General features: G+C 52.2%; 1 protein-coding gene across 1 annotated transcript in view; it reads right to left on the reverse strand.

Moving 5' to 3' along the window:
* Igsf21 (immunoglobin superfamily member 21) overlaps nt 1–25,379 on the reverse strand; it is a 221,181-nt gene that overhangs the window by 61,204 nt on the left and 134,598 nt on the right. The window contains exon 3 of the mRNA XM_021200502.1: nt 19,565–19,686. Within this exon, the coding sequence (XP_021056161.1) occupies nt 19,565–19,686 (122 nt within the window). The remainder of the gene's footprint in view (nt 1–19,564; nt 19,687–25,379) is intronic.

Raw genomic sequence — 25,379 nt, forward strand, 5'->3', positions numbered from 1 at the left:
TCCCTCCCTCCCTCCCTCTCTTTCTTCCTTCCTTCCTTCCTTCCTTCCTTCCTTCCTTCCTTCCTCCATCCCCGCTTCCTCTCTTCCTTCCTTCCTATATATTCTCAAACTCATTCTATGATACAGTGCTGTGGACCATGAGGAACGAAGAGGACATTCTTTGATTTAAAGCCTCCGTTTACATGTTCGATGACTATAATTTGGAAATAACTACTAAAGCAAAAGCTCCCTGCTTAGCCTCTGCTCACAGAAACCCAACACATACAGATTTCCAGGCGAAATCGCTCGATCTTCCAGAGTTTGTTATTGATTCAATTAAACAGAAATAATCAATGTGAGTCACAGGAACTTGTAGACTGACCTTCAAGCTCCAGGCTGGGGAGAGAGGGACTCACAGGAGCTTCCGAAAGGGTGAGAGAGGCAGAACCAGGGGGGATGGGTGCTAAGGTGGCGCCGGCAGAACTGGGAGCAGCCCCCTAGCTCCCACTGTATGTCCCAGTGGGCTCACAGTATTGGGGGAGTCGCTTGGATTATCCCCAAAGCCAAGACAGAAAGCCTCACCTGACCAAGCACACTTTCACACACTTTCACACACACACACACACACACACACACACACACACACATCTGCACACATATGTACACACACATGCATAGGCCCACCTCACCAGCAGAGACAAGGCTGCAGAGGTGAACAGCGGCCAGAGGGCTGCTGTGTGCTAGTGGACACGACACTCATCCAAAGCCCCTGCCATCTTGTCTGTTGCGTGCCAGAGTGGGAGACGTGCTGTGTGGGAGTGTTGGGAAGGTGAGGATGAGGAGCTTGGGAGGAAGGCCTGGCTGGGTCTTCCCCTCATCCTTAAGGCAACACCATTTACATCCCAGCTGACCCAACAAAAAGCCAGCACCAGGGAGTGGTGCCGCCCACGATCCTGGATCATGTAAGGTCTATTCAACACTCCCACTGCCAGCACGAGGCAAGGCTTTTGTTGTCAAGGTTACCCCTGCTGTGCAGTACCCAGACCCAAGGACCAGACCATGGATGCTGGAGCAGCGGCCTGGCTTTGAACCTTATTCCTCCGCGTTCTGACTTGGAGAAAGTTTCTCTATCACTCTGTGCCTCTGTTTCCCCATCTGAAAGCTGGTGCCATCATGGTAACTTCCCTAAGTGATACTGAGAGCGTTAAGCAAAATAACAGGAGGATACAAGTTATGGAGAGCCGCTGCCCAGGGTCAACACGGGCATGCGGCGTCTTCTCGCTCCTTGCCTATGTTAGGGTTCATGTACAGTCCAGCTGCTGGCTCTGCCTGGTGAGTCCTTGAGAGGCCTGGGGAGGATGTGGATTCATGCCAGAGGTGGAAGGGCAGTAGGTCCTGGGACCCGGATGCTCAGCGGGAACTCAGGCAGATGCTGCTATTGACATATGGTGATCCAGATTCTGAGAGCTCAGCAGTTTCCAGAACAGGGTTGAAACTAATGGCCTTTGTTCCTGCCCCGGAATTCACCGTCAAGCCTCCGCCACTAGAGGACGGTGTGATCATTCCTGAAGCCCCTACCACTAGGGGGCGCTGTGACCATGGACAGCTGGTTCAACCTAACTTGTAAAGTTAGGTTCTCTGTTGTCTGCACAGGAGAGAACAGGCGAGAAAGACTAGAAGGTTCTTTCCCTAGTCATAGCCCCTGGAGGAATTGGCATGGACAATACCAGCCACAGCTTACTTGAGACTGTATGGGTTCCAAGAGCTTGATTTGTGGGATGGTTAATCCCCGACCCTGATGAGCAGGCACTAGATGCAAAATCCCCTGGGATTGGTGGAAAGTGATGCCAATCAGCCTTGTATAAAGGGCAGTCCCTGTCCTTTAAGGACAGTCTACAAGCTACTTTACTTCGCCCCATACCTAGAACTAGGGTGGGCACAGGGAATGGTGCCATACTTTCTGTGTAGCTCCAGAGGGACCTTAGGGTGACTTGGCAGTTGGGGAAACTGAGGTACAAGTTGCATGATCCATAGCACACCCAAAGAATGATTGCCTCTCCCCAAAACATGAAGTAAATGAAATCAGACTTTTCCCAGCAACCCGGAGAGCGACTGTGGATGAGAACCAGGGACAGCGGTGACCTCGGGGACCGGACTGTAGGGAGAGGGGCAGGGGCTGATATATGTTGGAGACAACTGTCCACGCCTGTGCTGGAGATGGAAGGGGCTGAGATAGGTCACGCAGGAGGAACACCCTCTGGGGCTCCGAGCAGGGCCAGGCCAGGGCAGCTGTGGATTCTGGAAAGCTTGGGGTGATTACTCCTGTCGAAAGGAGATGTTCCTCCCCCAGTCTTCAGCTCTGGAGCTCATGGGCTGTCTAGCCCATGCCAGGAAGGAGAGGCCAGGGGACAGCTATGCTTTGACAGGGCCAAGGTCACCAGGGCCTGGCCTTGCTGGTTGGCATCTTGCCTGGCAGAGCCCAGACTCAGTGACTGGCATGGCTGACAACCCCAATTGGTTTGGGGTTAGCTTTGGGTCCTGGTTTCCCATCAAAGGCTCTGCTTTCCAGAAAGAGAACAGGAGAGAAGCCGGAACCCCGAGTTAGAGCACGCCTGGGCTCTAACCTCATGAAAAGGGAGTGACTTTGCTATGCCAGCTGTGGGATGAGGTTTCCACTTGGGGTCTTAGCATCCAGTGTAGCAGTCCATTTATCATCCAACGATCCACCCACCCATCTATCCATCCACCCATCCATCCACCTATCCATTCATCCATCCATCTACCCATCTACCCATTCACCCACCCATCTACCCACCCATGCATCCATACACCCATCCATCCATCATCCATCCATCCACTATTTTTAATCTATTCACCATTCATCCATTTATCATTCACTATCTATTCATGTCTACCCATCCATCCATCATTCATCTATTCATCCATTAGTCACCACTCATTCACTATCCATCCACTGTGTACCATCCATTAACTCTTTGTTTATCTGTCCATCATCCATCCATCCACTATTTTTAATCTATTCACCATTCATCCATTTATCATTCACTATCTATTCATGTCTACCCATCCATCCATCATTCATCTATTCATCCATTAGTCACCACTCATTCACTATCCATCCACTGTGTACCATCCATTAACTCTTTGTTTATCTGTCCATCATCCATCCATCCACTCATCCATCCATCCATTCATCACTATCCATGAATTATCTCTCAGTCCATCCATGCGTTAATCTACCTGTTTGTCCATCTACCCACCTATTCATCATCCATTATTCATTCGTTCATTCATTCATTCACCTTCTATTTGTTATCTATCCATTCATCTATTTTATCCATCTACCTATCTACCTACTTATGTTTTATTTAGCAATTTATTTGTCCATCTAGCCATGCAGCAACTATTCATCTATCTATTCACCATCTGCCTATCATCTACCCATCTGTCCATCCATCCATTTATCCACTTGTCTGTCCATCTGTCTATCCATCTATCCATTCATCCACCATCCATCCACCATCCATCCATCCACCTACCCATCCACCCACCATTCATCTGTCCATCCATCCACCCAGCCATCCACCATCTGTCCATTCATTCATCCACATACATCCATTTACTACCCATTCATTCATTCGCTCATTCATCCATTTGTCTGTCCATCCATCTGTCCATCCACCCATCCATATCCAAGCTACTATTCCTACATCTATCTATCTACCCATCTTTTTGTCCATCCATCCATCCATCCATCCATCCATCCATCCATCCATCCATCCATCCATCTTCTTCCCTCCATGTAACAACACCACTTAGTTTACATGTGTCACTTCCTGGTTCCCAGGGTATTGACCAGGAAAACAGTGACAGTGAAGCCCTGCTCCCTGTCCCAGTGGATTTGCTTGCTAGTGCTGCAGGCGGGGATGGAAGGAGCCACCTAAACCCATGTTAAATCATCAGTGTGACAGACATGGCGGGTTTGCCCAGAGGAAGCCCTCAGCAGCTGGACAGTCAGGCAAAGCTTAGGGAGGAAGGGCCATGAGGACAGAGATTCCAAGATGAGAGACTCTCAGATGACAGCTCCCAGGTCTCCACAGGGTGACTGGTGACACCCTGGTAGTAGGTGGGAGAGAAGATAAATGCTGTCTATGTCTGGGATCCCCCCCCCCCGTCCTCACCCCCACTTCACAGCAGACAGGGATCCCTGAGAACCCGGCTTGGCCTACACCTCTGCCATACATTATAGCTGGAAGACTGTTTTTTCCTTATCCAGCCTCAGCTCCCTCATTCACACCAACTATGATCTCTGGCTAATGCACGGTGTCCTTGTCCCTCCCTCACCTTCTCCAGCCGAGCCAAGATGATCATGGCAGACTCTGGGGGGTCGTACAGTTATCTTCACCAGGCACCTGCCCCTGAGCACACTACAGTCCTGCTTGCCCAGCCCTCTCCACAAGGCTATGAACACCTCCCTCCAGTAAGCTCAAGGCATAGGTCTCCTAGCAGTCAGGGTCCCCAGTTGTTTACCAGGCAGGAAATGTCAGTCATCTACACGGACAGTGCAAGAGACAAGGCACATCAGCTGCGGAGACTGAATCCTATCCAAGGCCTTTGTTCTGCGGAGTCCTGCTCTATAACCCTAGGCAAGCCATTTGGTCTGGTCCACTCTTCTCTCTTGCAAAGCGGGGCTCATCAGAAAAGGACCCATGCATGCTCCCTGTGTCAGAACCTTAAATGGATGCCCACGGAAGTCACAGCACAGGGCCCCACACAGCTCCAGGGACAAGCACCGCCCAAAATTTGTACTGTCTTTACCTATGTGGACAGCCTACAAGATCCTTAAACAATGAGTGCACTCTGGCTAAGAAGGAACAACCGGACTGGGCTGGGTTGACTCACACTAGAGATCGTTGGTTTTGCAAACCCTGGATGGACTCCCCTCTCAAGGATGCAAATGCCCCAGAGTGGGTTCCTGGGTGCTTTTCAGCTCTACTGTATTTAAAGTAAGTGAGTCAATTGAATTGTTTATAGAGTGAGCTATGCCTTATTAGGGACACAGTGAGCTGGGGAAAGGTGGCCAAGGCAAAATTTGAGAAATTGGCCCCGGCCGGTGAAAGCAATTACGGTTGATGCTTTAGTGTGTGGCCCGGGCCAGGGATATTTTCATTTGTCTAATTTATTAGTTTATTAGCTTTGCAGTGAATGGAGAAAGTTACGCCACAATGCGGGCCTAATTTGATCAAAGCCAAATTTTCACGTCGTCCCTAGATGGCCGTCAGGAGGAGAAGATACCCCTGCTTAGGAAGCGCGTCCAAGTTTTCCAGAAAGATCCAGGGCAAGGTTCCAGGGCTCTGAGTAGCGGGGTAGAGTGAGGAGGACTCAGAGCATTGTGGCTGAGAGGGAGGGTTGGCTGTGCACACGGGCTTCTTGGATTTTCAGGCAGATACCTGGCAACTTCAGGCCTTGGTTTTCCCTTCTATAAAATGGAAGCCGTGGTAAGCTCCACCCTTGTGGGGAAGAGGAGCCCTGGGTAGCTGCATTGCTACGGTTGTCTCCCTGGAGCCCAGAACCATTCCTGACCCACGGTCAGCAAGGGTCAGTATTCCCTGAAGGCTGGTGGCTCACATACCGCTTCCCCGGACAGCGTTTTTCTCCATGTGCCTTGGGCCAGCCGTGGACACTGCCTGTCTCATTTCTGCCTGACAGGCCCCCTGTAGATAGGCACCACCATCACCGGCTCCACTTTTGGAGGCAGAGAAAACTGAGATTCTGAGAGTCGGTGACTTGCCAGGGTTCCAAAGCAGTCAGTGGTAAATCAGAGATTGGGGCTTCAGAGTGACTATGCTGTGCCACCTCTTGTCATAAGCATGTTTTGGTTTTACCACATAGTTGTACAACTGGGGCCTGGGAGGGACCCTTGTGAAGGGTGTTGTGGGAAGATCCAGTTGTTGTGAGCGTTGTCTCTCAGATTTGACCTCTCCTCCCTCTCCTGCCTCAGTTTCCCTCACCGGGGGAAGCTTCCCTCTGGCCCCACACAGCATCTTCAGCAGGGTGAGGACTGCATGGATCCAAACTGGCTTTGGTGGAGCACGTGGGTAGGTTAGTGAACTCCCGCCCCAGAGGTGCCAAGGGGCTTTCGGGCTGCACCAGACCCTGTCAGAGGATCCAGGGTTGCCAAGGGAAGAGGGAAACACCCTGTCCCCCATTCCCAGTGAAGTCACCTTTCACAGAGACAGCGACTGCAGACACCGAGACCTGGTGCTGCAGTGATGCCCACAGCTGTGTGGGACCGTCCCCTCAGAGATGCTCATGTCTGAATGTGTCACCTCCAATGGCGAGAGGGACTTTGCAGGCATGATGCTGATGGACTGCCCAGGTGGCTGATGGAATCACAGAGGTCGTTGCTAGGGATAAGTAGAGGCTTCAAAGTTCAGTGGGTTCAGGGGAGGCTTTAGCTCTAAGAGGCAGCAAATTGGGAGTCGCAGGTCATAGGAACAGGCGTGGCAAGTGTTCGATTCCTAGGCTGTGTGCTACTAAGTCTGCCTCTTTTCTTTTCTCTTCTCTTCTCTTCTCTTCTCTTCTCTTCTCTTCTCTTCTCTTCTCTTCTCTTCTCTTCTCTTCTCTTCTTCTCTATCCTTTCTTTCTTTTCTTTTCTTTTCTTTTTTTTTTTTTTTTTTCTGAGACACGGTCTCATGTAGCCTAGGTTGACCTCAAATGTGATAAATAGCCAAGGATAGCCTTGAATTGCTAAGCCTCCTATGTCCACATCCCATGCACTGGATTGCAGGCTCTGTCCCACCCTGCCTGCCCTGTTTACATAGAGGGTATGGAGGGCAGGGTCTCTCATCCTTGCCAGGTGAACCTTCTTCCAACTGAGCCGCACGCCCAACCTCAAAGCAGCTTCCTTCTGAGCTTGCAGTGGGGATGGCGTGGCCGGCCTCAGCTGGAAGGGTTCAGAACAGCGCACAGCTACAGAGTGGCCAGTTCCTGCTTCACCAGCACCGCACATGTCAGTCTGTCAGTCTCCTGCCCACGGCCCCTGAGGGCCCCCAGCTGCTGCTACCCCATATTAGATTCACCCCATTCACTGCAATCACCGCACTGACAGCCCCAGGCAGGCTTCTGGAAGTTAAGGATGGCTCAGAGAGAGCGGTGAATGAAAGGATCTGTTTCTAGTATATAAGGCAACAGAGAATGAGCCATTGAGGAAGCTCCTGCCATATCAGGTCAGTGAGCAGAGGGTTATGGGGAAACTGAGAGCAACGCAGAGGTGATCACTCACACACACCACACACCACACACACACACACACACACACACACACACACACACACCACGGGTCTCGCTGAACTTGGAGCTCACAGCTTAGGCTAGATAGGGTGACCAGAAAGCCCCAGGAAACTCCCTGCCTCTCCCTTCCCGGGAGAGGATAACAGACATGTACTGCCCTGTTTGGCTTCTTATGTGGGTCCTGGGATCAAATTCAGGTCCTTAAGGAGTATGTCCCTCCAGTATTTGACCAACCAAGCCATCTCCCTGGTCCAGATTGCTGTTTTAGACAAGGTGGTCAGGGGAGAAGGTCTTTTGCTGAGAGGAGATGTCAGAACAGTGACCAGGAGGGACCGAAGCAAGGAGCCATGTGGATATCTGGGTCAGTGCTTACTCAGAGCGGGGTGGGGGTGGGGCTCTGAAGACCAGCCTGGCCACTGCTTAGCGGGCCTTACCAGCCAGCCACCTGCCACCCAGCTTCATGCCTGGAGAGAGCCCCTGGCCAGCTGGGAATGGGAGTGGATCTGTGGGTGCTGCCCTTTGGAGGGAGGGCCACGAGGAGTACCCAGGTTGCCCTTCTATTCACAGAACCAGAAGAACCTTTAATTCGTGCCCCTTCCCTCTCCCCGCCCTTCTCCAGGGCTGAGCTTTGCAGGGCCAAATGGGCACAAGGCCAACGCAGACAAAAACTACAGTGGGTGGGTGGGTGGAGGGGGATGAAAGGCCCCCTCAGTGGGAGGGTTGGTTGGGGGGCTCATTCTGCAGGCGCACACATCTGTCACTCACTGGCTTCTCCCTCCCTTCCTGTTACATTTTATGACATCCAATTTATCCCACACAGAACACAGACCATGCAGGTAAGGCACAAAACGCACTGTAAAAAAAAAACAACAAAAAAAACAAAAACAAAAAACCACAGCTGTGTTGTCTTCCCCACAGGCCTGCTTGCCAGAGGCCGGGAGGGGCATTTGCAAGATAAGAATTCATCCAGCCCCCCAGCAGATGTGGGAGCCTGCCTTGCCTCCCTTCTCCCCCCACTCCCCTCCCCCAGCCTCACCACAGAACCTGCCCACCACCCATACCACAGCCCAGGGGCCTTGGGGCCCTGCATGGCCAACATCGCCAACAGTCACTTAGCACTGACAGCACAGTGGCTGCCGTCTGGGCTCTGCTGGAGAGTTTGCCTCTCCTCGGTCACTTGCTATCTGGGTGACCTCGGGCAAGTCCCACAACCTCCGTGAGCTTCATATTTTTGACCCATGACAGAGGCCGGAGGAGCAGGGCCTGTTTTGCTACGACATACGGGAATATTCGTGACCTTGTGAACTGTGAACGGTGTAGGGCACGCCCCCAACATCCTAACACATTGCCATGGCTCTGCTACCCCAGGCTGTGGACTTGGGGACCAGCATGGCTCCCAAGCATGGCGTGATGTGGCAGAGATGTTCAATCAGAACCCTCAGATGTCTTAAGTGGGGCTGGATCAATGTTTGGATTTGGTCCCTGGCTCCCCTTGAAGCACAAGATCGCCTAGTAGGGAAGAAAAAGAGGCAGGTGCACAGGCATGGCCACGTAGGAGGGGAGGCAAGACCATCAGTCAACTGGGCTCACCTTCCGAAAGTACCCACAGCCCACAATATTTACCCAGCCTCCCGAGTATAAGCCTCTGGCTCCAGGAAAGGCTGCGAGCAGCGACCAGCAGCCGCCGGTGGAGGAGCCTGTCTGCTTCCCACCTCCCTCGACCATGCAGGGTAGTGAGGCGCCCTTCATTTGGGAATCGGGTGAGTGGAAACCGAAGCTCAGATGAGCTGCGTGGTAGGCTGCAGCTGCTCCGTTACCAGCCCAGGTCCCATGTAAATCGGGCTGGCCAGGCTCTCTATCAGGGTTCTTATTTGTGAATGAGGTAGCTCTCAGTCTCTGGATGGGGAAGTGCTACCTGCTGTCTCTCTGGAAGTCTGGCAGAAGGGAGCCAGAGGGAACAAATCATGGTTCACAAAGCATGTGCCCTGTTAAGGTCAAAAGAAAAGATCTGGTAAATCAGAGAGCAGCGGCCTCAGAGGAGACCAGCAACCCACCCCAGCCACCAGGGGGGGGGCGGGGTCATGGCTGCCACTGCTTGTGGATGGCCAGGGAGCCCAGGTGGCCATCTCTGCCAAGGTGGTTTGGTTCTGAAATGAGGCTGGGATGGGAGAGCTGGAGCAAATGTCCTGGGCTGACTACAAACCTGACAAGAAGGCCTGGGTGAGTGGAACCTTTGGTGAGGAGGCAGGGAAGGGACAGCCAGGGGGGTGGGACAGACAGGAGGATTTGATAGAAGCTGGGCTCAGTGCCCAGCTTGTGTGGGGCCCCTTGCAGGGCTGTAGGAGCGGGTGCATGACATGATGTCCCTTTAGGAAGCCTCTCTGGATGCCAGTGGACATGGAAGGGTGCTGCACACGAGGGACCATGATGCCCCGGGAGAGAACTGCAAAGAAACCCACAGCCCTTGCCCAGGCATTGGAAAGCCTGGCCTGCGGTCCAGCTCCATCACAGGTCACTTGGCCTCTCTGGTTCTCTGTTTTCCTTCTGTCAACTGAAGGATGGCTGAGTTCTTCAGCCTTGTGTGGTCTCCGCTCAAGGTATCACTTGCAAATCGAGGCAATGACACCAGCTTGATTCAAGGCTCACCATCCTCAGGCCCTTGTCTCTATAATGGATGCCTGGGGTGAGTTTTTCCTCAACTTCCCCATCCATGACCACCTAGCTACCTACCTACACGTGTCTACCTGTCCATCCATCCATATGTCTACATAACTACCCAGATTTCTAGTCATTAATTGCCCATCTATCCATCTATCCATCCATTGTTTTATCCTTCTATCTACTTGTCCATCAGTCAATGCTGTTGGTCATCCACCAAATTATCCATGCATCCATCCATCTGTCCATCCAACCATCTGTCCATACACTCAATCATGCATGTATACATACATACAAATCATCTGTCCATCCATTTATTCACACATACTTACATATATACACTCATATAAATCATCCACCCACCCACCCATCCATCCAGACATACATACATACAATTATCTATACATCTACACATAATACATACATACATGCCTGCACACATATATACATACAATCACCAATCCATCCATCCATCCATCCATCCATCCATCCATCCATCCATGCACTCACCAGTTCATCCATCTTCCTGTCTGTCCATTTGTCTGTCTGTGCCACCCCTCCTAGTTCCATCAGCCACCTCAACACTCATCACCACCACAAACACAATTACCTTCCATGGCAACAGAGCTTCTCTCAGACCTGGGAAATGTTATTAGGCCATGGGTAACATATTAAGGAGGAGGTCTGAATCACCCAGCGCCCCTTCTAATGTGCGGCAACACCTGCGTGACAAAGACTTTGTTCTGAGCTGTTTACTAAATTAGGCCTTTCCAAGACAGTTTCAGCCTTCAGGTTTTTTTTTTTTTTAATACCAGCAATAAAATGGTTATATAATTAGTAGTAAAGCTGGCAACCTATTACTGGTGTTTTACTTACAAGTAAAAAGTCTGCGTGTGTGTGTGTGTGTGTGTGTGTGTGTGTGTGTGTGTGTGTGTGCGCGTGTGTGTCCATGTGTTTCTTACTGTAGGTAGATAAATTATTTTCCATGTCAGCAATTCTATCCCCGAGTCTGGGCCTGGCGACACCAGCCTTGGGCCACTGAAGATTGAGTTTTTGACTCTGCTGCCTACTTGCTGTGTGATCACAGAGAAGCGACCCTCAGTCTCTGGGCCTTGGCTTCCCATCCAGAGAATGAAAGGGCTGGCCTGGATGACACTGAAGGCTTCTGGCGGTCCTGAGAGTCAAGAGGGGACAGTGGCTGTAAATCACATCTATGTGTCAGCGATTCTAGCGACTTCTCCTTGACCCGTGTTTCCAGTGGCCTGCTTCGTCTCTCCACTTATGGGGGTCCACACTGTGTGTGGCCCGCACCTCGCCAGTTCCCAATTCAGGGAAGAGTCTGACCCCGGTCTCTCTCTGTGCTGCAGTGAGGCCCTGGCAGTCAGCTGAGCCTCTCTCCTCACATCCTCGGCTCCAGTCCTTCAGGGTTCAGTGTCCTCCCGGTTCCAGTTCCCTCCCCATCACCTCCACGGTGACCCCTTACCTTTCAGGGGGAGTTGAGCTACAATGAAATTTCTTCAGGGGCTCCTCCCCACCCTTAGAGCACAATTCGAGATTTCCCATGTCCCAGCATGCTCTGGGCCAGATTTCCCATGTCCCAGCATGCTCTGGGCCATTGTCTTCACTCTGTCTGCTGGTTGAAATCAACTTGGGCCCATACGGACCTGATGCCCAGGTCCCTACCCCTCTGGCTTATATAATGGATCAGAACTCACAAATTTTCATTTCTTTTCACTCTAGCTCAGCTTGGTCTCAGATCCTCAACCATCCTCCTCTCTCAGCCTCCCTGGTGTGTCCGTTTGGCCCGTGGACCAGCGGTGCTGCTCTGTCTGGGCAGTGGGTGGGGTCCTAGAATCTTGGGCATGGTGCAGAAGCTGCATCTCACTGGAAGATTCTCACGGTTCTGCAACACCTGGCTGGCCTCTCAGCCTCCCCTGGCTCCCCACTCAGCAGGGAGACTGAGTCTCCACCCTCTGGCCACTCTGGAACACACACTGCCTGCTCAGCTGCTACCTAGCAGAGCCAACAGAGCCCAGTCACTTCTCGCTCTCCACTGTTATCAGTAGAGTGCTAGGATTGTCCACTTCAGGGAAAGAACCCCAATTGCCTTGTTCTCCTGTCTCCCTGTGCTGCAGTTAGCAAGGAAGCTTTTCTTAAACGATGAATAATGAGGCAGAGGTTCCCAGCAGGAATCAAGGCCACGTTCCCACCACTCATCCAGCCTGGTGGTTCCTGGCAGCTTTGGGGCAATGCTGTCCCTGGGAGGCTCCTGGTTAGAGGTGTAACACCCCCCAGAGGAGAAATTGGGCTGCCCGTTAGTCTCCATCTATCAGCTCGGGACAGGCTGCCAGGGAGCTAAGTCACTTGGTCCTCAGCTGGAGCCTTGTGAAGGGGGCCTGAGGGCTGTATCACACAGCGAATGCTGGGTTTAATCAGATAGTGCAAACCAAAGACAGGCTGATTGCTGAAGAGCAGTAGCTACCAGCTCATTAGCCTAACAACCCTTCACTAAACTGCTGCGCAGGGCACTGAGGCCCTGGCGACAGCAGTGGGCAGAGGGTGCCTGCCCACCCTTAGGAATCTATCTTTGGAGATGGGGGCGGGCAGCGCAAGCGAGCCCCCTACTTGTAACACCCCAGAGCTTCACCAGAGGGCAGCAGACAGCTTCAAAGTGTGTTCTGCCCCTCCTGTCCTCTCTATCCATGACGGTGGTTTGTAAACTCAGTGGTCTCCCCGGGGAAAGTGGGTGGTTGAGGCTGCCTAATAGCAACTTGAGCTCAGCAAGCACACTCGTTTTCCTGCCTCAAAAATGCTTCTACTCTCCCACAATACAATGAAGAAGTATCCTGGTCCTCCTGTTAACCATGGAAACAGACAGGCGCTCTATAGCCATAGAGATGTTGGGGCTATGGATGGGCTCCAAGCCAGAAGTGAATGGGTTGCCCATGCAAGTGTGCACATGTGTGTATGTATGTGTGCCTATGCATGCATGCATGCACATATATGTGAATGTGAATGTGTGTGTTCAGGATAAAGACAGAAACACCCTGGTCAGCTTCGGGGGTCCTAAGAGGAGGAGAGATAAAGACATTTGGAAAAGCCACAGAAGGCCAATGTCGGGGAAGGGATGGCAAGCGTCCACTTTGGGGGATGGGTGGAGTGAGGGAGGAAAGGAGGTTGTATTAAAACTTTTGGTGGGTGCGGAGGAACAGCCCAAGTCATGCTTGACTGCAGATGCCCATGGAGTCCCGAGGAAGACATCAGATCCCAGGTCCTCCCCCCTCCCCCCTCCCCCAGCCCCAGAACTAGAGTTACAGGTGGTTGTGAGCGTCCTGATGCAGGCGCTGGAAACCAAATCTGCTCCTCTAAAAGAGCAGGCAGTGTTCTTAGCCACTGAGCCACGTCTCCAGCCCACGTCCACAGATTTTTTTGGCACCAAGTGGCCCTTAGGAGGAGCAGGTAGGTGGTGTGGCAGTGGGCTCCTTAAGTCTCGCTGCCAGCATCACTTTAAAGCCCGACTTCCTGGTTCCCTGGCTTAACTCCAGGCTTGAATCAAATTTGGCCCTGGTAGGTTTCTGGAATTCACATTTTTTTCAGCAAGTTCCAAGCAGACCATGTCCCCACCCTAGTCGCGGCCAGCTTTGGCTCAGGGAATGCAAAAGGGCAAGTCACTGACAGCTCCCCTAGTGGCCAGAAAGAGAACTGCATCTCCGTTCTAAAACTGGATTTTGCCATAGGGACCACAAGGGCTCAGAGGCTGGAGGCTGGGGGTTTTCTGATTATGATTAAAATAGACATCAACTATTATGACTGACATACTTGAAGGGGCACAACGTTGTTCTCACTACATCATTCCTATCCAGATTTCTCAAGGATCTAGGTTGGGATCTAGGTCATGACGGGCCTATAACTGGGTATGCAGGATCTTGGGTGGTCATCTCCAGAGAGACTGAGCCTGAGTTTATCCTAATACCCAGCAAGCTCTACACATAGTAGGTGCTTAATGTGTGCTTACAGAGAGTCTCACGGGCAAGCAGTTCCCATTACATATATTTTGGAGAAACTGGATGCATGACTTATAATAGATACCAGAGGACTAAGGGACCAAGAATTCAGGCTTCCAAATTATCAAGGCTGAGACGGCATTTTCTTTGTACCCACAGCGAGACAAACATCCGAGCAGCTCAGGAACGCATGCCATCAGGGAAAGACACGCAAGCTCTCAATGGACCACGGATGCCCGGCTCTTTGGACTGAACCGGTAATGTGTCTATTTAAAACCCAGAAGTGTGTTTTCATTCGAGATGATTCCAAAGGGCTTCTGTAAGGACCATTGTCTGTCTACTCGGAGTGGCCTTGTCTCTCTCTGGGCACCTTCCCACCTCCACTGAACATCCTCCACTCAGAGCTCCAGTTCTCCCGCCCGCCAGCCATACCTGCTTTGTCTCAAAACCACTTTTGATTTTAGATCCACTTTCAATGCTACTGTGGCCACCCTCTCCTCAGCCCCACCAGCTGAGTCACCTTGGCATGTGGCTGAGCAAGTCCTCAGACAGCTCTGGCTTCACCGTTGCAATGGTTAGCTATATATCTGTTTGGGCTCCACTTCCCCTCTTTCTAGAACCCACCCACATACTGTCTCTCTCAAAATGTCAGACAGACTCCGGGGGTGCTGAGGTGGGGAGGGGGGACTGACCCCCGGGGGACCTTGCTGTCTGGTGAAACAATGGGGAGGGACGGACAGGTATTAATGCCTGGTCGGGACTCCATGGTATCCGATTTCTAGTGTACACGTCAGAGCCACTGGGGACAGTCACTTCCTTCAGTGTCTACCCACCAATGCCCCACCCCCACCCTGCTTTCTGCTATCATATACGGCTGTATGCTCAGCTCATGGTGTGCTCAAACAGTCAGTCAGTCTCCGTGGGTGAGAGGATGTGTGCTACCCAATGTTTGTGGGACTCCGGTATCAGGCTGCAGCGTCCTCCAGGGATCCTGCTGCTTTCACTCGGGAACCAGTGAACTTTCAAATGCGGGTCATGGTGGGCCGCTGCTCTCTGTGGCTCCCCGGGCGCTGAGGGTAAATTGCTACTTTGTTATATCCTCTGCCCTGGCCATGCTCCGCCCCAGGCAGCCCTTCTCACCTCTGAGGCTTTGTGCTTGCTCTGCCTGCTTCTTGGAGTGACCCCTGCTTTCCTGCCCCACCCTCCGTGCACTAGTTCTCCACTTGGATGTCTTCTGTGACACACAGGCCCTATTCCCTGCGACCCACCCTTGATCAGGAGTGCCCTGATTTGCATGGTCCCTGTTTGCATGGCCCTTATTTACATGGCTTGGATTTGCAAGGTAGAGATTGCACACTGGAAATTGCTTGGATAAAAGCTCAAACTAAGCCTGGCCAAACCCGTGCACTGGCCAGTTCTGGCCTGGCCTGCTTGCCCTGGTGTGTCAGGAAACTGCACATGAGAGAGTCATCCTTAAACATAAAACTATGTCATCCAAGTAGTTGTGTCGTCCCCTGAGCCATCTCACCACACAAGTCTCACGCGAACACACACACACACACACACACACACACACACACACACACACACGCACACACACAGCTCTTTACAGCTCCTTGCTTTACCCTGGTCTCTAGTTAAGGCCCCGCCCACTCTCTTCTCCTATCTAAGGAGGGAATCCTTCACTCCCAGCCAGTCCCTTCCCCACTACACTGAGTCTCTCACACACTGAATGGGCAAAGCCCCAAGCCCAAGGTTGCATCACAAGGACTCACACCTGCGCCTGCAGGAGGCAGGCACCCTGTCATCGACCAGCTTCTGCCGATTGTGTCCCACCAGCTGAGGACAAGCACGGGGAGTCCCTGGGGCTCCTTGAGGCTCCCCAGGAAATTGTTCTCTGCCGGTTTCTGGTAATATTCCCAGCCTCATTCTCACCCCGCTTTCCCAGCTGAAGAGGAAGCAGCTGAACAGCTGTGGAGCTGGGACTCTGGGCTGAGATGCATTAATTTGTAAATATCTTCATTTATATGTAAATGCGGAGCCCGGAGCCCCGCCGCTGGCCCTAATGGGGCCCTGCAGCCTGGCACCACGGCTCTTCCTTCACTGGCTGGGCACGGGAAGATGTTCCCAACACTGCTTGATTTCACAGGTCTTTTTCTTTCACTGGCCCCTGTGTCCCCTACATATGGTGGCTCTGCTCTCTGGGGGTGCCCTCTGCTCAAGATACCCTGGTGTCTCAGAGTGCAGAAACCCAGCATGAACATGGAGCCTGGTACATAAATCCTAGGACTAGACTTAAGTCCGTGCTGCTGTGTGACTTTGGGAAAGTCCTATACCCTCTCTGGGCCTTATTTTCATTAACTGTAAAACAAAGATGGCACCGTGGTATTGGTGTAGGAAGAGGTAGGTGGTTTGGGGGTCTGATCAAGTTCATGCCATTCCAGTGGGAGACCCTTAGCTGGGTCATCCCTTGGCCTTACTGAACTGTGACCCCTTCTGTAAAATAAAATGCAGAAAAAGGGGTGGTGGTGGTAAAAATGTTACTTTTCCAAGTTCAAGGGGTTAACTGAAGATAGAGAGCAGCAGAAGAAAAAGAAGTGTGTACACAGGGGCTTTCAGGGGGGTCCTTACAAAGTGGGGTTTGCCTTGAGGTGGGGAGAGAGGGTTGCTTGAAGCTTAGGGGTGAACACCCTCCACTCAGAACCGCTCAGAATTATGTTTGGAGACGAGGAAACTCTGACCCTGGGTCACCTGCCTACCAAGTGGATCAGCCAGCATTTGACTTGGGGAAAATGGGCATCAATTTCTACCACATTCTAGAATTACAGGAAGATTAGTCTAATCAGCCTGCTCTCTGGAGGCTGGGTGTGTGTGTGTGTGTGGGGGGGGGACTGGCTCAAGGTCACTGGGTAGGAAGTGGCTGTGCCAGGATTTGAAGCCAGGTCTTCAGGCACCTGCTGGCTTTCTCAAAGCTGGTGAGCACGGCTGGGAGCAGGTGTGTGGGGCGGGGGGTGGGCATGGGGGTGGGGTGGGCGTGGGGTTTCCTTGTGGTCTGAGGAATCAAAGCCAGGCAGGCCTCTGGAGGCCACACCTGTAGCCGGAGGCAGACTGCAAAGGAGGGATTTGTTGCTGCTGGGCACTGGGTTTCAGGAAGCCTGGCTCCAAGCCAGGAAGTCCCCTGCCTGAGAACTCTCTGGGGCTCCCAGGGCATTGCTTATTTTCCTCTCCAAAATGCTTTTTATCTCTGCTCTCATCTTGATGGCAACTGATTTATCCTTGGCACTCGTTCCTTTTCAGAAAAAGGGGACGACGCGGGGGGGGGGGGCGTACAGAGAGGTGTCTGCCTGGGGGATGGGGGTGCGTACAGAGAGGCGTCTGCCTGGGGGATGGGGGTGCGTACAGAGAGGCGTCTGCCTGGGAGATGGGGGGGGTGCGTACAGAGAGGCGTCTGCCTGGGGGGGGGGCGTACAGAGAGGCATCTGCCTGGGGGATGGGGGTGCGTACAGAGAGGCGTCTGCCTGGGGGGGGCGTACAGAGAGGCGTCTGCCTGGGAGATGGGGGGGGTGCGTACAGAGAGGCGTCTGCCTGGGGGGNGCGTACAGAGAGGCGTCTGCCTGGGAGATGGGGGGGTGCATACAGAGAGGCATCAGCCTGCCTCCTCTGGGCGCACTCTGTCTCAGGTGCTCAGGGACAGAACTGCTGGGACTGAGGTCCTAGCTCCATGACTGGGAGGAGGAGCCTGGAGAGGCCATCAGGGCTCAAGGCCACCTTCTGGTCCTCACTGCGCAGGTAGGAGGTCCCAGTCAGATCTCACTGCAGAGCTAGTGACACACTTTGAAAAACAAAAAATTTTCCTGTCCCATTCTGAGATTGTATCCTCTTGCAAACCAACACCGCCAACCATAAAGGAGCATCTTCAGGACTTTATTCTTTTGGCAAATTCGGTCATGCACTGACTTGTGACCAGGCCTTGGCGGGCAATGGGAGCTAAGTGCCGAGGTGGGGGTATGTGAAAGTCCCAGATAGGGGGTGGAGCTTTATCCAGCCCAGGACTCAGTGTCTAAAGACCACATGACATCAGACACTCACTGGAATGCCCTAGCTGTGCCACCAACCAAGTGGAACTATGCAAGGTGTCACATAGGCTGTCACCTGTTGTTCCCAGTACAGGTTCTGTTGTAACACTGCCTTCTGAGAGCACCAGGCAAAGCATCTACCTCACAGTATGAAAGAGCACTGTGTGTGTGTGTGCATATGTGTGTATGTGTGTATATGTGTGGCATATGTGTATATACATATACATATATGTGTTGTATGTGTGTGTGTTTTTTATGTGTATATGTGTTGTGTGTATGTGCTTGTGTATATGTGTATGTGGTGTGTATATTGCATGTGTATATGTGTTATGTGTGTATACATGTGTATTGTTGTGTGTGTATGTATGTGTGTATATATTATGTATATGTATATGTGTGTATATATGTTTTGTGTGTATATGTTGTATGTGTATGTATATGAGTATGTGTTGTATATGTGTGTAAATATTGTATATGTGTGTATATATTATGTATGTGTGTATGTATGTGTGTATGTGTGTGGTGTTGGTGTATGTGTATGTGTGTGTGTGTGTGTGTGTGTGTGTGTGTGTGTGTGTGTTCATACCTAGCACCACTAAGAAGCTACTTCACAGAGGTCATAAGATCCCCTGCTGGAAGAGGATGAGAAGTGAGGGAGCCTCAGCCATCCAACCCAGGGAGATGGGTTCTGCTAACATGCTGGTCCTGCCTGAGCAGGGTTCTGAAGGCTGAGGGGAGGTTACCGGGTGACACAAGGTGGGGAAGGCCCTCTGGGAGGAGAGACTACCGTGTATAAAGGGTCAGAGGAGTAAAACACAACAGAAGTCTTGGGGACCGTGTAGGCTGTGAACACCCACCTGCAGAGTGTGGGGCCCTGGCACTCAGTGTGGGGCTGAGCTGTCTTGACTCTGCAGCCTTTGCTCGCCCCACTCCATCCTGACCTGAGAGTTCAGGTGACTCTGCACTTGGGACCTTTGCGACCTTAGAGATCTTGGAAGACGATCAAACATGTATCCAGGCTGGGCAGAGCTGCTTCCTCTACAAGGTCTGTCATTCTAGGCTGTGTGACTTTAGGTACAGCTCTGCCTCTCTCTGGACCTCAGCTGCCAATGGGATTCGTGAAGCCTACCTTGCAGAATCATAGGAGGAGCCATGGCCTCACCTCTCTCTGCCTCTTCCCTCCAGGGCTGGGCTCCACGTGTGTAGAGAGCCCCCAGCTCATGCAGGTGGGTATACCCCTCAGAGCCATGGCTCTCAACCTTCCTAATGCTGCAGCCCTTCAACACAGTCCCTCACGCTGTGGTGACCCCCAGCCATAAAATTACTTCATTGCTACTTCATACCTATAGTTCTGCTACTGTTACGAGTCATAACATAAATATCTGCTGTGCAGGATATCCGATGGGTGAACCCCGTGGAAGGGTCATGACCCACACTTGGGAGCCACTGTTTAAGAGTATCTAGGGGCTGGAAAAGCGCCCCACCCCGCCCTCCTCCCTCTCACATGCCAGCCGCCCTCCCCGGTGGCCTCACCTCACGGTGGACTGGTACACGAGATCCTCCCTCTTGCGGTAATTCTCCATGTGCGAGTAGTTCGTGGAGAACATGGCATCAAACGTGAAGATCTTCTGCTTGATGGTGCCGCCATCTGTCACCTGCCAAAGAGCAGAGGAGCCACGGGTGAGTGCCCAGCTTGCCCTGGCCACTGCTGCCCTTGGCCTGGCCTCACCCTGGCCCTTCCCTCCCTACCCTCTTCTGCTGACGATTCCTCCCCCACCCCCACCCCCCAGCAGCTTCTGATGTTCCATGCCCCGGTCCCTCCTTTAGATCATGGAGGCTGCCTGGCTGATAGTCTTTGCAAGGCCTCCCTGGTCTTTGAATCTAAGCTCCAACTGACAGCTGAGGAATTTGAAAAAGAACCCTTAGGGTGGGCGAGATGGCTCAGCAGGTGGAGGAGCCTGCAGCCAAAGCCTGACAAGTTGAGTTTGATTCCTGGGTCGTACATGGAAGAAGAAGAGAATTGACTCCTGCCAGTTGTCCTCTGACCTACCTCCACAGGCGCTGTGGCACGTACATGCGTGCACGCACACGCACAGGCACTCGCATACACATACACAAATATAAACAAACAAACAAATTGAAAGAATGACAGTCTTTGGCCCCAGGAGGCCGAGTTCATTACCATGCCCCAGAGGAGACAAAGATCACTCACCACTGAGCTTTCCTTCCCCGTTCCTCCCTCTCCTGCCTCTGGTCAAAGCCCCGTGCACTGTGGAGCCCTGGGTGTACCACCCGGAGTCAAAGGCTTTCACATGCTCAAGACTGTGTGAGTGACCCTGGCTCCCTTCCTCCAAGGGCTAGCCGTCAGAGAGAGCATCGGTTGAGGTTTCAGAGCAGAGAAACACGGGACTTTCAGTTCTGCAAACCCTGCGAGGAAAGGCCCTCTGAGGCCCTGCCGCTATGGGGCAGAGCCAGCAGCCTCTCCCCACTGGGTCTTTCCATGCACCAGGAGATCCTGCCACCATGACAGATGGACGGCGCTGCCTTGCAGACATGGCTAGCAGGGCCTGCGGAATTGTGGGCACGACCAGAATGAGCTGTGTAGAGTGAACTGTGGAATCAGGGCCAGGTCCCAGAGTCAGGAGAGGGAGCAGGCCAGCTAGTAAGTAAGTAAGGGAGAGTGGAGGGTCAGGGGACCATCAATGTGCAAACAACACAGAGAAAGACAACTAAGCTATATTGTAACCATTTCTGCTTTTTAGTATAATAATAACAACAACTATATATTACAATATATTATATCACAATATATTTATTATATAGTTATACATATAACTTTCATATAATTATACATTATATTTTATTATTATTATAATTATGCTATTATATAGTTACTATCATTGTAATTATTATTATCACATATGTACACATGATGTGAGGGGTGACTGTGGAGCTCAGAGGACAACTCTGTAGAGTCACGTCTCTCTTTCTCCCCTGTGGGTTCCAGGGATCAGACTCAGGTCTCCAGGCTTCAGGAACAAGCGCTGGCTGAGCCATCCTACAGGCTGGAGATATCCTGATAGGTTAGGCCCTGGAAGGCTTGGGAGCCCGGAGGAGAGGGAAGCCCACTTTCTGAGGGCAGCGAGCTCCCACAAGGGCGTTCCCTAAGCTGCTTCTGCAGGAGGTGCAGGAGTCAGCCCGCTAGCGCTAGCGCAATGGCTGTCCAGGCTGAGAGGGACTGAGAGCCATGGTCAGAAGCAGGAGGGATCAGCTCAGCTGCCTCTGTGAAAGGAACTCTGGTCAGAGCGCCTGGAACAAGTGAGAAGAACCGAGGACAAAGTCGTACCCTTCCCCCACAGGCACCGGGCACCCTGGGTCAGATTAGGGTTCTGCTTATCAACTCCCCTGATCTTCCGGAAGCAAGTTCAATGGAGTGGCCAAACGCAGGGATGGGCAGCAGGGGTCTTTCGGCATGGGGCACTGGCTTTTGTTTTCCTGTAGCCACACCCTTGGGACAGAAGGAGTCCACAAGGTCCCCATTCCACCTGAGTGCCTGCTGTGGGGGCTGCTGGGGGTGGAGGGGCTCAGGGGGTAGCAGCAAAATCAGTGCTGGGGCACAGGCTGCCACAGGGTCCTACTGTTCGCAGCTGTTGTAGAGCCAGACCCAAGTGTAGGGGGCTTCCCAACAGCGGCCGCCCGACGCGCACGCCTGGTCTCCACTGCCTCCCGCTAATGAAAGCGTTACTCCACAAAGCAGCAAGGTATGAGTTGTCACTGTTTCAATTATTTATCTGTTTACTCGGCTGCAGTTTTCCGCTTGTCTCAGCAACTCTATTATAGACCGCGAGCTTGCAGCCTCTCACCGCTCAGCTGGGCTCCGCACTAACAGCCTGCGACGGGGCGGCCTCATGCCTGGGCCTGGAGAAGTGGAATTAGCTCCCTGCGGCTCCGCGGGTGGAGGCAGGAGAGGGGGTGCTACCAGGGAGGTTGGTCAGGGATGGGGAGATGCTGAGAGTGGCTTCCCCAGACATCTGTCCCCCGACTGGGAGGACCGGCCTCTCTGAACTTATCTGCGCCCAGGCTGAGTTAGAAACCGCCCAGATGGAGTAACCCAGCCAGGTCCTACGGGGCACCAACTGTGTGTCACATCTGTTACCTGTCCCATAGACTAGGAGTAACCAAGAATAAGAAGACCTCTGTGAGTATCGACACTTTCCCAGGAAGTGGGACACCCACAGCATGCTTCTGAGACTGTCTTAACCCAGTGAGTGGCCTGCGGTGGACCAGGTGATGCAGGGTCTGAGGTGGGAAGGCCTGAGCAGCTTGGCCAATTGCAAATCAGAACAAATTTACAATCACAGCCCTCTTCCCAACCCTTCAAGGATGCTTTGGTCCCTCAGACACACCAAATTACTTTTCAACCAGGACCCTCAACTGGGAGACGATTTTGCTTATATATCTTATTATTTTATGAATATGAGTGTTTTGCCCGTCTGTCTGTGCGTCATGCCCGTGGAGGCCAGAAGAGGTCATTAAATCCCCTAGAACTGCGGTTAGAGATGGTTGTGAGCTGCCGTGTGGGTGCTGGGAACGAAATCCTGGTCCTCTGCAAGCGTGGCAAGTGATCTTAACTGCTGAGCCACCTTTTCCAGTCCCTGGGAGACAATTCTGATCCTGCTTCTCTACCAGGGGACATGGCATATTCTGAACACACGAGGTTCCTAGACTGTAACTGGCCCTTTTGATGAAGAGGGCCCCCTCAAAGCATTCCTCCACACAGTGTGGCTCACTGGGGTTTGGAGGCAGCTTAATCCCAAGAGCATAGGGAAAAGCTGGGTGTTTGTAATTCCAGCACTGAAGGGGCAGAGACAGGGGTCATGGGGGGCCTCCCTGGTCAGTGAGTCCAGCCTATCAGGGGGTGCCAGTTTAAAACCAAAGATGGACGGCACTTGAGGAATGATACAAAGTTGGCCTTTGGCTTCCACATGTACACACACATGTGAACATGTACACACACAAATGCACCTGTATACAAGTGCATGAACTGTACACATATATAAACATGCATGTACACATAATCACATACATGCATACCTAAACACATGTACCTGTACACACATATACATGTCAAAGTCGGGAGACCTCTTATCTGTGTTCTGTGCCCCCACCCCTGTGTCCTGGGAAGACAGTTCAATGATAACTAACCACTTTGCCACTGAAGACACAACTGAAACCCTACACTGGAGCCTGGTACTCCCTGCCTATCCTGTCCGGCTGCAAAGGTTGCCAAACTGTCCCGTGCCCCCTGGCCTCGTCTTGAATGACAAGAATGGCAGTAGGCTCTCCAGTATCCCCGTGGCTCCAACCTTGCCTGCCTTCAGGTACGGACAGTTTTTGTTTTTTAGATTTATTTATTTATTTTATGAGTACTCTGTTGCTATTTTCAGACACTCCAGAAGAGGGCATCAGATCCCATGACAACATGGTTGTGAGCTACCATGTGGTTGCTGGGAATTGAACTCAGGACCTCTGGAAGAGCAGTCAGTGCTCTTAACCACTGAACCATCTCTCCAGCCCCAGGTACAGCCTTTTTTTTTTTTTTTTAAATCTCCTTCTAAAACGCCCCAATCTCAAATTTCACTCCTTTTTTTTTTTTTTTTTTTTTTTTATTACACAGCAGAGGGGGAAAAAAATCTGTCAGTAAAACCGTCTCCTCAAATTTATTCCCCGGGACTGAGGGCTTTATGACTAGGAAAACACACCGGCCCCCACACGTCCGCACACCCCAGCACTCCAGATAAAGCAAGGAGAAATTACCTGAGCTGTAAATCCCTGCTGCAGGCCAAGGCGCAGGAGAGCCTCAAGGACGAGCCTGCTTTTCTTTGGTTTTATTTACACCCCCCCCCCTTTTCTGAGACAGTCTCTGTCGGCAGTGAAACTCACTATTGGCAGTGCAGCCTGGCTTCCAGCTTGTGAGTGTGAGTCATGCCTCTGCCTACTGAGCCGCTGGGATGCCAGGGATGTTCTGTCCCCGCTGGTCCTTAGTCACAGCTTCCCTTCTGGGGCGGGCAGCGGGCAAATGGGCAAACTGATCATGTTTTATCTTGACCGTTTGCTGGTGGGAGGGGACCAGATGTTTGGACAGTGCACAGGGATACTAGGATGCTTCCATTGGTCAGGGGTCCTGGGATAAGGCTGGGCCCTTAAGATAGGCAAGGCTTGATGAATGACAAGGTCACAGTTTCAGTCCTCAGGCAAGAGAGGACTGTGGCACACCCACAGCCCTTCATGTCCCATTCAGGATCTGGTGAGGGTAGAGCTTGGTCCACAGCCATCTGGGAGACATGAGTGGAGAAAGCAAGTCCTCAGTGACAGGCCTGTGCCCAAGACCTACCCATGATGCTCCTGGAGGTGCAGAGAGTTCCTTGGGAGGGAAGGTGACCAGAAAAATCTTGAAGAGGGTGTGTAGGTTCAGCTAGACTGTAGTGAGACACATCTGAAGGCTAGAGAGACACACCTCCATCTGTGTCTGTGAGGGTCATAGTCAGAAGTTCCCAGGGGATTAACTAGGGGGAAGGGCCATCCTACATGTGGGTGGTACCAGCCTATACGTAGGTCTCGCTCTTTCCCTTCCCCCTCCCTCTCCTCTCCCTCCCTCTGTCTGATTGCCATGAGCTGAGGGACTTTGTTCTGTCATTATGCCCTTCCCACCACAACCTCCAAAACCATCAGCTAAATGAACCTTTCCTTCCCTGAAACTGAAGCTTCCTCAGGTATTGTGTCACAGCAACAGACTGATGGTCACAGCTGGGTCTGTGGGGACAGCTTAAACCCAAGCTGGTTCTTCCTGTCTAGGAGGACAATTGGCTGTGAAGCAAGTCTCAGCCTGTCCCCTACTCTGTCACAGATATGACATCATCATTAGCTCTGGGCTCTCGAACAGTGGGTTCATCTCTCAGATCTCCTTTTCCGCCTGTGGCCTGGGATGGGGCCATCTCCCTAAATTACAGTTTCATCCTTGTGAAGATCCACGGGGGAGTGGCTTGCAGGGGTCCTTGTTCTTCTCTGCCCTCTTGGCTGGCACTAGAGAGTGCGAGGCTCCTATGACAGCTTCAGAAGTCTGGAAATAAGCACCGTATGGCCCAGGAAAGGCACTAGAAGGCCATTGGTCAGGGAGCAGACTCAGAAAGGGTGCTGGGCACAGACCTGACTCGCGTAACCCTCAGAACAGCCAGGCAGCCGAGGGTACTCTGAGAAGAACCCGGAAAGGGGCTCTGAGACACCCCATGATGCCACAGTTCAGGGGGGCTGTGGGCAGACAGATAGAGCGATTGCTGTGAGATGTGTT

This window comes from Mus pahari, chromosome 6, assembly GCF_900095145.1.
Source record: "Mus pahari chromosome 6, PAHARI_EIJ_v1.1, whole genome shotgun sequence".
NCBI classification, from domain to species: Eukaryota; Metazoa; Chordata; class Mammalia; order Rodentia; family Muridae; genus Mus; species Mus pahari.